Source organism: Penicillium coprophilum, assembly GCF_028826855.1.
Source record: "Penicillium coprophilum strain IBT 35676 chromosome Unknown utg000007l_segment0_segment0, whole genome shotgun sequence".
Classification (NCBI taxonomy): Eukaryota; Fungi; Ascomycota; class Eurotiomycetes; order Eurotiales; family Aspergillaceae; genus Penicillium; species Penicillium coprophilum.
The window spans coordinates 804795-818079 of NW_026622726.1; the positions used below are offsets into that span (position 1 = coordinate 804795).

Consider the following 13285-nt stretch of genomic DNA (forward strand, 5'->3'; position numbering starts at 1 on the left):
AACTATGCACATTGTGTGAGCGATGAGGAGATAGGGATGTGTATTGGCTCCCAGCAAATATGAGAATGACATGTACTATTAGGAGGAGGAATAGTTGGATGAACCCTCGGTATACACTTGGTCCTGGAGGGGCTTGGTTAGGGCTATAGTTCATGGTGGGGGTACAGTAGTCACGTGACTCAGACACTCTTTGAGGACCTCAGGCTGAGACAGACCAATAACAATATGATCCGACAAAAAAAAAAGGGCTCAATGGCCACCTAGGTACATACATATACATATGCATATTCACCGTAGAATCTTTTTAAGTAGAAGCTGACTGGACCAAGAATTCAGGGCTCTTATCTTATCGGTGAGTCAAAGACTTGCCGACATCGCCCCTCGCCCCGCCGGGAAGGCACCGGGGCAAATTTGAAAAAAATCGCCGTTCTGAGGTTCCCCATATAACCGGACGATTAGTCAATTGCTACCCTTCTTCCCGACTCTCTCCTCCCTAATTGATCTTCATCTCTACCCACAGTTCCCAATTGCCCATCATGTGTGGAATTTTCGCGTGCCACCAGTGCGTCATGTCCTACCCTAACTACCCGCGTCTAGGATGTCAAATTTGGGGAATACTAACCAGGGTATAGTCACCCCGATGTGCAAAAGTTCAAGCCGACGGCTTTGCGCATGGCCAAGGCGTGAGTATCTCCATTTCTTCTTCAGTGACTTTGCAATTAGCAGTTCGCAATTTGCAATCTATAGAATTTTCGCTAACTCATACTCTACCATAGTGTGCGCCATCGCGGTCCCGATTGGAGTGAGTCACAGAGTTACAACTCTGCGCAGTATATGTGAGAAATATAGGGTTAACAAAACTTCTTCAACAGGTGGAAACTTCTGCGCCGAGAGCACTAGTGAGTCCATACGCAATAACTTGGTGTTGGTGTGGTATGCTAACGTGTGATTCATAGTCCTGGCGCACGAGCGTCTGAGCATCGTCGGTGTTGGTACGTAGCCCCTGGGATCGATCAATAACTTGGAGTTATCTTTGCTAACCGTGCCTCCTTAGACTCCGGTGCCCAGCCCCTCGTCAACGAGGATAGCACCCTGGCCCTCGCCGTCAACGGTGAAATTTACAACCACCGCCTTATTCGCAAGAACCTTCACCACAAGTACAACTTCAAGACGCACTCTGACTGCGAAGTCATCATCCCCTTGGTACGTTATGCCAAATTTAATGGAACCGAGGTTTGAATTGAAACGCTGATATATCTTAGTATGAGGAGTACGGCCTTGATGCCCCTAAGCACCTTGATGGCATGTTCTCTTGGGTTCTTTGGGATAAGAAGCAGGACCGGGTTGTTGCTGCCCGTGATCCCATTGGTGTCACCAGCTTCTACCTTGGCCGGTCCTCGTCCACTCCTGGCGCCGTCTACTTTGCCTCTGAGCTTAAGTGCCTGCACCCCGTCTGCGACAACATCATTGCTTTCCCCCCGGCCACGTCTATGATTCTAAGACCGACACCCTGACCCGCTACTTCGAGCCCAAGTGGTGGGACCCCACCAACGTCCCTTCGACCCCGGTCGACTACAAGGTGATCCGCCACAGCCTCGAGAAGGCTGTCCGCAAACGCCTGATGGCCGAGGTGCCTTACGGTGTTTTGCTGTCTGGTGGTCTGGACTCCAGCTTGGTCGCGTCTATTGCTCAGCGTGAGACCCTCCGCATGGCCGAAGCTTCTCGCAACGCGCCTCAGACCGAGGCTGTGGACGGCGAGTTGGTTGGCATTGATGACGACAACGAGTTGTCGACCGTCACCACCTTCCAGCAGTTGCACTCCTTCTCCATCGGTTTGCCCGGCGCCCCCGACACCGCGGCTGCCATTGAGGTCGCCAGATTCCTCGGCACCAAGCACCACCCCTTCACCTTCACTGTTAAGGACGGCCTCGATGCCCTCTCTGATGTGATTTACCACCTCGAGACCTACGATGTAACCACCATCCGTGCCTCTACTCCCATGTACCTGCTCTCCCGTAAGATCAAGGCCATGGGTGTCAAGATGGTTTTGAGTGGTGAGGGTTCCGACGAGATTTTCGGTGGTTACCTCTACTTCCACGCTGCCCCCAACCGTGAGGAGCTCCACAAGGAGACCGTCCGTCGTGTCAAGAACTTGCACTTGGCTGATTGCCTGCGTGCCAACAAGTCCACCTCCGCATGGGGTCTTGAGGCCCGTGTTCCTTTCCTCGACAAGGAGTTCCTTGAGACTTGCATGGGTGTTGACCCCAAAGACAAGATGATCACCCCGGAGCGTATCGAGAAGTACATGCTGCGCAAGGCTTTCGACACCAGCGACGAACCCGAGACCGCTGCCTACTTGCCTGACAAGATCCTTTGGCGCCAGAAGGAGCAGTTCAGCGATGGTGTTGGCTACAGCTGGATTGATGGCCTGAAGGATGAGGCTGAGCGCCAGGTCACTGACGAGATGATGAAGAACCCTAAGCCCGAATGGGGTACTGATGTTCCCGACACCAAGGAGGCGTATGTTCTGCTCTTTTTTCCACTTTATCCTGTTGAAAACTAACTGAAAGTATAGATACTGGTACCGTACCATGTTCGATGAGCACTTCCCTCCCTACTGCGCCGGCACTGTCGAGCGCTGGACCCCTACCTGGTCGAAGCAGACTGACCCCAGTGGAAGGTAAGCTATCATCATTGCTTTTTTTCTTCCCTATCTTTTCATTGTCTCTAACATTAATTGCAGAGCCATCGCCATCCACAACCAGAAGTATGACGAGTCGGAGTAAAAAGCCCTAGAGGATAAACAAAAGGATCTGAAAGTTTCTGATTTAGCATTTTCTTTGGGGGATATAGCACCGGATTAGATTGTATATACCCTTTTTGGTATATGTCGGTATAATGTTATGATCTCAATTTATTTTTCTTGTATTTCCACGTGACCTTGTCCAAACATTACCGGCGGGCTTTCCCGGCAGCCGGACAGCCGCCAATCACCGACCTCCCACTAACCCGTGCTAAGCCCCTAGGTTCCCCCAACATCATCACAACTCTTCTTTTCCTCTTTCTTCATCTCTTCATAGAATCTCTTCTCTCCTCCATCTTTAATTAGACCTCTCTAGTCAATATGTCTGCCCCCGCTGCTTTCTCCGATATCGCCAAGGCGACCAACGATGTACGCACAACTGTTGGGAACAAAACTCAGAACTTTGGCTAATACATCCCAAATAGCTCCTTAACAAGGATTTCTACCACTCCGCTGCTGGTTTGTATATCAATGGCATCGCGCCACTTATCTAAGCTTCAATAGCTGATGAAAACTTTTTAGCCAACCTTGAGGTCAAGTCCAAGGCCCCCAACGGTGTCACCTTCACCGTCAAGGGAAAGTCTGCTCACGAGGGCCCCATTGCTGGCCAGGTTCGTTGGATACCATTCCAAAGTCATTTCACGGATTGCTAATTGGTGTGCTTACAGCTCGAGGCCAAATACGTTGATGCGCCTACTGGTAAACGCCCCTTCCACAAAAAACCTCCAGATCCCGGCGCGCACAAGACCCGTCTCGTGCAATTGATGTTCGGATGCGGTATTCCAATAGCGCGCCGGGTGAACTTATTCATTTATTCGGATGCCATGGTGCACAGGATAAGGCTAATATGCTCACTCCGACCAGGCCTCACCCTCACCCAGGCTTGGACCACCGCCAACGCTCTCGACACCAAGCTCGAGCTCGACAACAACATCGCCAAGGGCCTCAAGGCTGAGATCCTGACCCAGTACCAGCCCGCTAAGCAGTCCAAGGGTGCTAAGCTCAACCTGTACTTCAAGCAGCCCAACCTTAACGCCCGTGCCTTCTTCGATCTCCTGAACGGCCCCACCGCCAACTTCGACGCTGTTCTCGGCCACGAGGGCTTCCTCGTCGGTGCTGAGGGTGGCTACGACGTGAACAAGGCCGCCATCACCAAGTACTCCGCTGCCGTTGGCTACAGCGTTGCCCAGTACTCCGCTGCCATCACCGCCAGCAACAACCTGTCCCTCTTCTCCGCCAGCTACTACCACCGCGTCAACGCTCAGGTCGAGGCCGGTGCCAAGGCTTCTTGGGACTCCACCTCCGGCAACGCTGTCGGCCTCGAGGTGGCCAGCAAGTACCGCCTGGACCCCTCCTCCTTCGCTAAGGTTCGTTTTACGGGTTCAAAGGGTTGATATAGCTTTTGTGAATCACGACTAATCGCGCAATTTTCTCGCAATATAGGCTAAGATCAACGACCGTGGTATTGCCGCTTTGGCTTACAACGTCCTGCTCCGCCCTGGTGTTACCCTCGGCCTCGGTGCCTCTTTCGATACCCAGAACCTGAACCAGGCTGCCCACAAGGTCGGCGCCAGCTTCACCTTCGAGGCTTAAGCGTCTAGACCTTCAGCTCCCCCAGGAACCTGACTGATGACCTACCATCTTTTGGGAAAATTTTTGCAACTTCCGTTACTAGTTCATTCGTCTTGCTGATTTGCCGGAACGATGATTATGGTGGCGGGGTTACCTCCAAGATAATAACTATGTGTGCTGTCGTAGATCTTTCTGCCCCATCGCCCTTTTGTATATCAAATCCAACTGTTTCATTTGTGGATCTACGTGATCGATTAATACGATTTAACGCTCCGCGAGGTGCTTGTAGCTGTTCAAGGGTAGAAGCACGTCCATTGGTAATGTACGTAAAGGAACTATATATGTACAAGAAACTACACTCATCCAAGTATCTATATTATAACGAAGTGAAACAGCTGCGTCAAGAAGACAAACTTCCCCTTTGCTTCTTCCTGTCCCCATCAACAACCTTAGGAACCGACCGCCAAAAGTCCACTACAACAAGCATAACAATCAGACACCCGGAACAAAGAAAGAACCTTGAAACCGTCTGATCAACCCTAGGATCAGGGGTATCCCTATCCTCATCAATCCTCCTGGCCTCCTTCCTCCTTTCCCTCCTCCTTCTATCCTCCGCCGACTGCGTCCGGAAATGACCCTGCGCGTTAAAATGATTCAATGGATTCCGACGAATAAACCCCTCCCAATCCTCAGGATCAGCATGCTTCGTCTCAGCACCACCGCCAGTCCCGAACCCCGTCCCAGCACCACCACTCCCACCGCCAGCCGCCCACCCCTGTGCCTGCCTCCCCGTAGTGCCATATCCGCCCTGTTCGTAAAAACTCGGTGGCGCACCGCGGAATGCAGTTCGCCGCTTGCTCAGCCCGCTGGCGGGGCGCGAGCCGGCATAGCTGCTGTGACTGCCCATCGGGTGTTGGTGGCTGTGGGTCTGGCCTGGGGAGGTGTGTTGAGGGGTGTGGAAGCCGTGGTCACGGTCGTAGGTTGCGCGTTTCGAGACGTTGCCGAGGACGTTATAGGCGGCGGAAATGCGGGCGAAGCGTTGGCCTGCGTCTGGATCTGTACGGTTGCGGTCTGGGTGGTGGCGCATTGAGAGGGCATAGAATTGTCTAGAAGTTGGATAAATATTAGTGTACATGTAGAATAAGAGAGAGAGGAAGGGTAAAAGGGTAAAGGTGTTTATGGCGTGGGTGTGGTGGTGGTGTACTTTTTAATCTCCGCTGCTGATGCGGTAGTGGGAACGTCGAGGATTTCGTAAAAATTTAGTTCACGGGCCCGGGCATGAGCTGGGTTGCTTGTTGAGAAGAAGAAGATAGATGGCCTTGAGCATTGTTGTGGTCGCTGGCGTGTGTGTAATTGTGGTCGTAGAGGTTGGGTTGAAATGCTCCGGTAGGTTGAGAGAGAGGCAGAGAGGGTCGCGCGCGGAAATAGGACTAGTGTTACTCGAGGAGAAGGCATTGTGGTATATTTGAGGATGCGGCATTGACATGAATAGGAGAATAAAAACCTGAGTAAGGTGAAGGAGGGAGAAGCGGGAGCAGGGAGATCGGGGGTGAAGTTCAGAGTGGCGTCACTGCGGTTCGAAGTTGATGGGACTCTACAAGTATATCACGTATTCATCACTGGCTATGGGCAGATCCTGCAGCATAGTTTCATTTTATCTAGCCTCTCTTATCTCTTGAAATAACAAATTAAATGGCATTTACCCTAAGCTGGGCAGCGCGATTAGCTCCAGCTGATGATCAGATTAGATAAGAGATCAAAGCCCTACCTACCTAGGTAGATAGGTACATGGGCATGTCGGACCGGAATCTGGTCCACTCCCTCGTGGGCAGGAATCCTCCTATAGATTACACTGGACTACTAGACTATGGAAGGACACCATTTGATCGGATTTATCGATAGGAAGACACTATTATCCAATAGATAAAATGTTCAAGAGAGAGTGGTGATTATCTTTCTAACTATATATATGTCCGACTTGGGCGGTCGAGCTATATAGCAGTATGGTATTTACCTGTATATTCTCATAGATATAACTAAGAGAATATTTTTTCTTAGAAGATCCCCCCTAGGGTTAGCGCCGACCCTAGTGATTGTTATTAGCCAGTTCTTCAGATAAGAGGGCATTGAAATAGGAACTCTAAGCATAGGGGAAGAAAGAAAGAGAGGAGGAACCGAGACTAGCAGGGTGGATGGCTCTTGATGAAGAAGAATTGGGTATAAGGACTGGAATGATCCACAGCCTCTTTAATGGTGTTGGCTTTGATAGACCGGAATTTCCGAGGAAACTGAGCCGAAGATAAAACACTAAATCTAGGCGGGCGGTTGGCAATATAGTCGGTGCTGATACGCTTAGTGGTGGTATTTGTATTGGAGAGGCGGGCCCAGAGTGAGGCGGTTGTTTGAAACCTCTGGCAGCCGGCGAGGTAGGCGGTAGATAAATCAAGGTATAGAGTGGGACAAATTTGGGTACATTTAGATGAAACTAAGTTGTATAGTGAGTTATAGGAACGATATCACATTTCTGACGGGCGTCAGAAAAGGAATATGTGATGAGACTGCCAAACTGCATCAAGGCCACTAATCTACGGGTTCTTCTTCTATCATAAGGTCAACTCCCAGCATCTAATCAGAAGGCGGACGATTTGCAGAGTTATACTTGTACTTGTAGTAGGATCGCAGGAGCTAAGGCAACATAAAGCAAAAGGACCCAGACTAGCATATAATATTGGGATCATATCCGCCTGCAAGCAGAAATTTGATGATAGTAATATGCCTTATGACTACCAAGCATGATGAGAGGTTGCACTGTCCCCGTCCACACAGCGTCTGATAAATCTACATTGAAGTAGACAATTGTTTGGCCACTGAACCCTTCCAAAGAAACCTCGGAAATCTCCAAAAAAATGTCTTATCTTATCAGCAAAATTCTTTCCCCGAGATCCGACATTCCCCTCTTTTTGCCTTGAACATACAACTTGTTAATTGCCACGTTCAAAATGGCAGCCCAGACTACAGAGAAGTTGGATCAGTTGGACCGTAAGATGTCTAAAATTCCTGTTTGACTTGTGGTGGGACTGATTAGATACCAGTGAACGTCCAAGCTGCACCCACAGCTGATCAGGTTCCTGCTGAAGCGGAGGAGGACTCGGACGACGCACCAGACGGCGAGACTGCCGCAGAGACTGGAGCTGCCGGTAAGTTTTTTTTTGTCATTATTTCAGTGACTGTGCCTTTAGGACACCACCCCACCTTACCCCCACCTAATCCCCACAGAAACCGAAAAGAGCTAACAAAGGAGTCAACTCTAGACAAAAAGAAAAAGAAGAAGAAGCCCAAGAAGAAGAGCAAGAAGAAGGGCGGCGCCAAGGTCCAGAGTGAGCCACCGCGGGTTCCCGTGTCCAGCCTCTTCCCCAACGGCCAATATCCCGAGGGCGAGATCGTCGAATACCTAAACGACAATGCCTACCGTACCACCAACGAAGAGAAACGATACCTCGATCGCATGAACAATGACTTCCTGGAGGAGTACCGCCAAGGTGCCGAGGTTCACCGTCAAGTCCGCCAGTATGCGCAGAAGAACATCAAGCCCGGTCAGACTTTGACTGAGATCGCAGAGGGAATTGAGGATTCAGTGCGCGCTCTGACTGGCCACTCCGGTCTGGAGGAGGGTGATAACCTTAAGGGTGGCATGGGCTTCCCTTGCGGTCTGAGCATCAACCACTGCGCTGCGCATTATACCCCGAATGCGGGCAACAAGATGGTTCTGAACCAGGGAGACGTGATGAAGGTCGATTTCGGTGCGCAGCTTAATGGCCGCATCGTCGACAGTGCTTTCACTATGTCTTTTGACCCAGTGTATGATCCTCTTCTCGCTGCTGTCAAGGATGCCACAAACACCGGTATCCGGGTAAGAGCCCCTACTCTCCTTCGTTTCCAGCAGGGCTGACAAGTTTCTAGGAAGCGGGAATTGACGTTCGGATGAGTGATATCGGAGCTGCCATTCAAGAAGCTATGGAGAGTTACGAAGTTGAGCTCAATGGCACGATGCACCCCGTCAAGTGTATCCGCAACTTGAACGGTCACAACATTGATCAGCACGTTATTCACGGCGGCAAGAGTGTGCCTATCGTCAAGAGCACCGATCAGACCAAGATGGAGGAGGGCGAAGTTTTCGCCATCGAGACTTTCGGTAGTACCGGTAAAGGTTACGTGCGAGAGGAGGTGAGTTTATATGGGAGAATTGGGCGGAGAATCAAAGCTAACACGACATCAGATGGAAACCTCGCACTACGCTCTCGCCCCTGACGCTCCTAACGTTCCTCTGCGTCTTTCTTCTGCCAAGAACCTGTTGAATGTGATCAACAAGAACTTTGGCACCCTTCCTTTCTGTCGCCGTTACCTTGACCGTCTGGGCCAGGACAAGTATCTTTTGGGCGTAAGTCAACGATGACGTTCATATGTAAAACACCGAAGCTGACGAATATAGTTGAACAACTTGGTTTCTTCTGGAATTGTTCAGGATTACCCTCCTCTTTGCGACATCAAGGGCTCATACACTGCCCAATATGAACATGTGTGTTTCTATTTTAGGATTTCTCCACTTGAGCCGTTTACTGACATTCTTTTAGACGATTGTGTTGCGCCCGAATGTGAAGGAGGTTATTAGCCGTGGTGACGACTACTGATTGTATTTCATAGACATACGTAAATACTAAAAGTGTCTTTCGAGTATTCAATTAGTAATGCCTTTTAACGTATTGGAGATATACCAAAACCCTTAGACCACAATGCTGATGCCAAGCATCAACCCATCAAGTATGCCGTGTCGCCCCACGTGGAACGACCGGCTCCCGACTTTTTAACGGAGCTCCTACCTCTCATGGCTCAAACTTCGACACACATCAATCTCCATTATGTCTGCGGTTGAAACAACTTCGCCGCACCTCCGAGTGTCGGCAGCCAAGGCATCCAGCAAAACACAACCAGAGTCCGCTAGAATCCAGGCACCGGAAGCTTTGGTCGAGGACCATTTTTTCTGGACATATACCGAAGAGCCGCATCGCTCAAGACGGCAAGCAATCATCAAGGCCCATCCGGAGGTATGTGATCTTGCTTTTGAGGGGACCCATGGTGTTATTGTGGCTCGCCGAAGACTTCAAGCGGAGCTTTTGCGGAGTTCCTGTACACACCCTGGCCACTTTCCTGGGCGACGGACAGCCTCAACAAATCCAATTGCAATGCTAATTCATGGGATTTTGTGTCTATAGGTTACCAAACTATGTGGCCCTGAGCCTCTTACCAAATGGGTCGTCCTCGGCGTCGTGTCCCTACAGCTCACCTGTGCCTATCTCCTCCGCAACACCTCAATACTCGATTGGCGGTTCCTGGCCACGGCATACGTGATTGGCGCGACTTGCAACCAGAACCTGTTCCTCTCCATTCATGAGATCTCTCATAATCTAGCATTCCGGTCCGCTTTCGCCAACCGATTGCTCGCCATTTTCGCCAACCTCCCTATCGGAGTACCGTACAGCGCAGCCTTCAGAGTACGTATACTGTTTCACATGCCAGGAATAAGTCGAACTACAAGAGAAACCATAGACTGACAAAATATCTCGAGCAGCCCTACCACTTGACGCACCACAAATCCCTCGGTGTCACAGGTCTCGACACCGATCTCCCCACAGCAGTCGAGGCCTTCTTCCTAGACTCCGTCCTAGGCAAGACCTTTTTCTGCACCTTCCAAATCCTCTTCTATGCCCTGCGCCCAATGTTCATCTACAGCCCACCCTTCACCTACATCCACCTCCTGAACATAGCCGTCCAAGTAAGCTTCGACTACGCCCTTACCAAACTATGCGGCGGCAGCCTCCAACCAGTGCTATACTTCATAATGAGCTCATTCCTCGCCGGCTCCTTGCACCCCTGTGCGGGTCACTTTATCGCAGAGCACTACTTCTTCTCCAATGTGAAGGGCGGCGGCACAGAGTCTTTGACCGAACTGAAGAAGAACGAGAAGTCCAAGGCCCCGCACCCGCTGGACTCCCTGCCTCCCCCAGAGACATACTCGTACTATGGCCCGCTCAATATCCTCACTTACAATGTCGGCTTGCATAACGAGCACCATGATTTCCCGGCTATCCCCTGGACCAAATTGTACAAGCTACATGAAATTGCGAGCGAGTTCTATGAGCCGCTGCCTTGCCACCGAAGCTGGGTTTGGGTGATTTGGACTTTCATCTTGGATAAGAATGTTGGACCGTGGTGTCGCGTGAAGCGTGCACAGGGTGGACAGATCGTTGGTGGTGGGAAGCGCTGGAATGGACGTGGTGGTGAGGGCATCTCGGCTGCGTCGGCGGGTCCGGCGGGCGAAGAGGGCGATGGGTGGAAGGAGAGCGAGATTCAATGTTAGGTCTTGCTCTACCTTCAAAGTACGGAGTATATCGTTTGGTTTTGAACTCCAGCTGGTCGATCACATATATTATTGGTGGAGTTCGGTACTTGTATTTGTTAAATATATTTGTTTACAATAAAAATGGTCATCATGTCCAGTGACCGTGTCAATCAAATCGTTTCAGGTGCAAAGACAGGACCGAGTAATTGCAACCAGCCATACCGAACGATGGAGATGAAGTCCCCAGTTACGACGTGGAATTAGCTCAAGTAGCAATCACATGAATTATCCCGAGCTCGAGAATGGTTTATGAAACAAAAGAAAACGAATCGAGAAGCTGAGTTCGTTCATCATAGAATGATATTAGACAACACAGGAAGGGTGAAGAACAAAGCAAAGCACAACAAAGAAGAGGATGAGATAGACGTATGTTTAGCCTCAAGAGAAGTTCGGAAGTCCAGAGCGAGAACATGAAAGTGGAGTATTGATACTAGGGGGGAAAATCTCAAAGCAGACGCAAAAAAAGGCTGATGCAAGAACAGATAGAAAACGGCATGCTCTTCAAGAGACAAGAAGTAGATGGGAATTTGGGAGAGGCGTCAGCGACGTTAGACCAGGAGCATTGAGCACACGGAGAGTGGGCGCAATGAAGCCAGATAGACCGTGAGAAAGCGACAAATGGAAGGCCAGATTAAAAGAAGAAGTACGCGATCAAGAAGCTGAGCAGACACAGACATGCTACACTCTGGATCGAAACTCCACTGGCCGTTGGCACATGTGACTGCTGCATGTTGGCAGGCACAGCCTTGCCGGTAGCCTCTCCGCCGGTCTTCCGCTGCCGCAGTCCTTGGTCTGCGAGTCTTTCCTTCAGTCGCTGGATCTGCGCGTTGGCTTCGGACAGCTGGGATTTGAGTTCGTCGCTTGAGGGAAGAGCATTGACGACGGCGGATTTGGCGTTTGACATGACAGTTGGGGCCTCGCGCTGAGGAGACTGAGACGTCTTCTCGGAGAAATCGGGAGCTGGGATTGGGGATGGTTCATTGGAATCGATCTTCTTGGGGGCCGGAGTCTGGAAGTTTGCGCCAGCAGGAGAAGTGTAGGCCGGAGGTTCCTCACCATGTACCTGATAAAAGTTAGACTATGTGCATAGAAAAATGATTGCTGGCGAGCATACTGAATCATTGGCTGAAGTGGCATCTGTGGCTAGGTAGACAACTCGGATCTTGCGCTCAACCACATCGGCCTTGGGAGTTTGGTCGAACTAAATATCGATGTCAGTCACTGATCTTGATGTTCATGATCCCGAGTTCTGGACATACAATTTGGCCAACGCTAGCATCCTCCAAGCCACGGGAGACGGGGACGGCCTGAACCAAGAACTTATCCTTGCATTTGGCATCCGCAGCAGGATCCTCCTTCATAGCCTGAAGCAACACTATCGAGAGATGTGAGCCCGGAGTAATTCAGGTATACTCGCGTATCGACTAACCTTGAACTTCGACAGTCTTGCCCGGCTCGATGTGGCCTGAGTTAGGTCGCACACAGTAACTGGAGTATGGTTAGGTAAGAAATCTCGAGTAAAGACTTTGCGCAAAGAATCGTCGGGACATACTGCTTAGGAGCGGTTGTTTTGACCTAGTGCGCCGAGAACATACGTTAGTACTGCTTGTATGCCGCAACCAAGGCCGGAGGGGGATGGCGTCAAACATACCTTGAAAACCATAGATTCCGTATTCGGGTTGCTCAAGCGGAGAACCTGGCATACTTCATGATTAAAGGGACCTGTTATCAAGAGATAAGCTGTTGATCTAGACAAGTCTGAGATAGGTTCGAGGATGCGGCACTCACGCTTGAAGCCTAACTCGGAGGGCTCGATTTGGATAGTCATGGTGCGCGTGCTCAGAGTGAAAGAGTGGAAAGGAAACAAAGATGACAAGAGCACAGAGAAATGCACGCGATTAGATTTCGATTGGGAAACAAAGGTGTGGGAGGGTTATCAGGTCTAAGCCGATGTGATGCCTCAGGAGTTTGATTACACATGGGCACTTTCGGGGAAATTAGCTGAGTCAGCAACCAGTCAGGTGATGTCACTATTGACAATGTATACATCGTTTGAGTGGAATTTGCCTTTTTCATTTGCTGTGTTCAATTGGGATCTTAGCCATGAGACTGTATCTCTCATGCTTCACTAATCTTCCCTAGTTTCGTGCTATATCCTTGTATACTTGGGGGAATATCTCCCTCTACCTGCATATGATGCTTGCGGTGGGGTCAATTCCCACTTCTCTTTATTTTATACAATATATGTATTCCATATCCTATTGATAGCTCATATAGTGCATTCTGGTATTTTCTTAGCTAGAGCAAGCCAGCGTGCGCTCAATCTTCGTAGTTCAAATGCAAAGAGCTGTGGCCTTAAGACATACATTGATGACCCTCGCCCCGGATCAATTTATGTCGATATTAATATTTATTGCATTAAATAGATGTCATCCCAGCTTGTCAATGATATA

The 13285-nt window shown here is 50.1% G+C and overlaps 6 protein-coding genes across 6 annotated transcripts; 4 read left to right on the plus strand and 2 right to left on the minus strand.

Annotated features, from left to right (window-relative positions):
• The first annotated feature begins 490 nt into the window (after positions 1-490).
• N7500_010901 (asparagine synthetase B) lies at positions 491-2790 on the plus strand. Its single transcript, XM_056682039.1, has 10 exons — positions 491-562; positions 633-683; positions 777-802; positions 873-899; positions 957-992; positions 1055-1203; positions 1263-1451; positions 1502-2520; positions 2576-2680; positions 2744-2790. Exons 1-10 carry the CDS (start codon positions 537-539, stop codon positions 2784-2786), a joined length of 1671 nt encoding a protein of 556 aa, XP_056527448.1. The 5' UTR covers positions 491-536; the 3' UTR covers positions 2787-2790.
• Positions 2791-3124: 334 nt separating this feature from the next.
• Positions 3125-4396, plus strand: N7500_010902 (porin; the record flags this gene model as incomplete). The annotated part of the gene is made up of 6 exons (XM_056682040.1): positions 3125-3172; positions 3229-3262; positions 3326-3414; positions 3472-3502; positions 3668-4170; positions 4247-4396. The coding sequence occupies 6 exons, from the start codon at positions 3125-3127 to the stop codon at positions 4394-4396; spliced, it is 855 nt and encodes a 284-aa protein (XP_056527449.1).
• Positions 4397-4775: 379 nt separating this feature from the next.
• Positions 4776-5944, minus strand: N7500_010903 (uncharacterized protein; the record flags this gene model as incomplete). Its single annotated transcript, XM_056682041.1, has 2 exons — positions 4776-5481; positions 5580-5944. Coding segments are annotated over 2 exons (1071 nt in total), but the record flags the coding sequence as incomplete, so codon positions are not given.
• A 1430-nt stretch (positions 5945-7374) lies between these two features.
• Positions 7375-9063, plus strand: N7500_010904 (methionine aminopeptidase 2; the record flags this gene model as incomplete). The annotated part of the gene is made up of 7 exons (XM_056682042.1): positions 7375-7414; positions 7492-7572; positions 7687-8285; positions 8336-8599; positions 8652-8813; positions 8865-8951; positions 9007-9063. The coding sequence occupies 7 exons, from the start codon at positions 7375-7377 to the stop codon at positions 9061-9063; spliced, it is 1290 nt and encodes a 429-aa protein (XP_056527451.1).
• Positions 9064-9291: 228 nt separating this feature from the next.
• On the plus strand, positions 9292-10790 carry N7500_010905 (sphingolipid delta(4)-desaturase family protein; the record flags this gene model as incomplete). The annotated part of the gene is made up of 3 exons (XM_056682043.1): positions 9292-9477; positions 9646-9924; positions 10002-10790. The coding sequence occupies 3 exons, from the start codon at positions 9292-9294 to the stop codon at positions 10788-10790; spliced, it is 1254 nt and encodes a 417-aa protein (XP_056527452.1).
• Positions 10791-11463: 673 nt separating this feature from the next.
• N7500_010906 (uncharacterized protein) lies at positions 11464-12660 on the minus strand (the record flags this gene model as incomplete). Its single annotated transcript, XM_056682044.1, has 7 exons — positions 11464-11895; positions 11947-12033; positions 12092-12207; positions 12262-12320; positions 12385-12407; positions 12484-12554; positions 12621-12660. 7 exons carry the CDS (start codon positions 12658-12660, stop codon positions 11464-11466), a joined length of 828 nt encoding a protein of 275 aa, XP_056527453.1.
• Between the last annotated feature and the right edge of the window lie 625 nt (positions 12661-13285).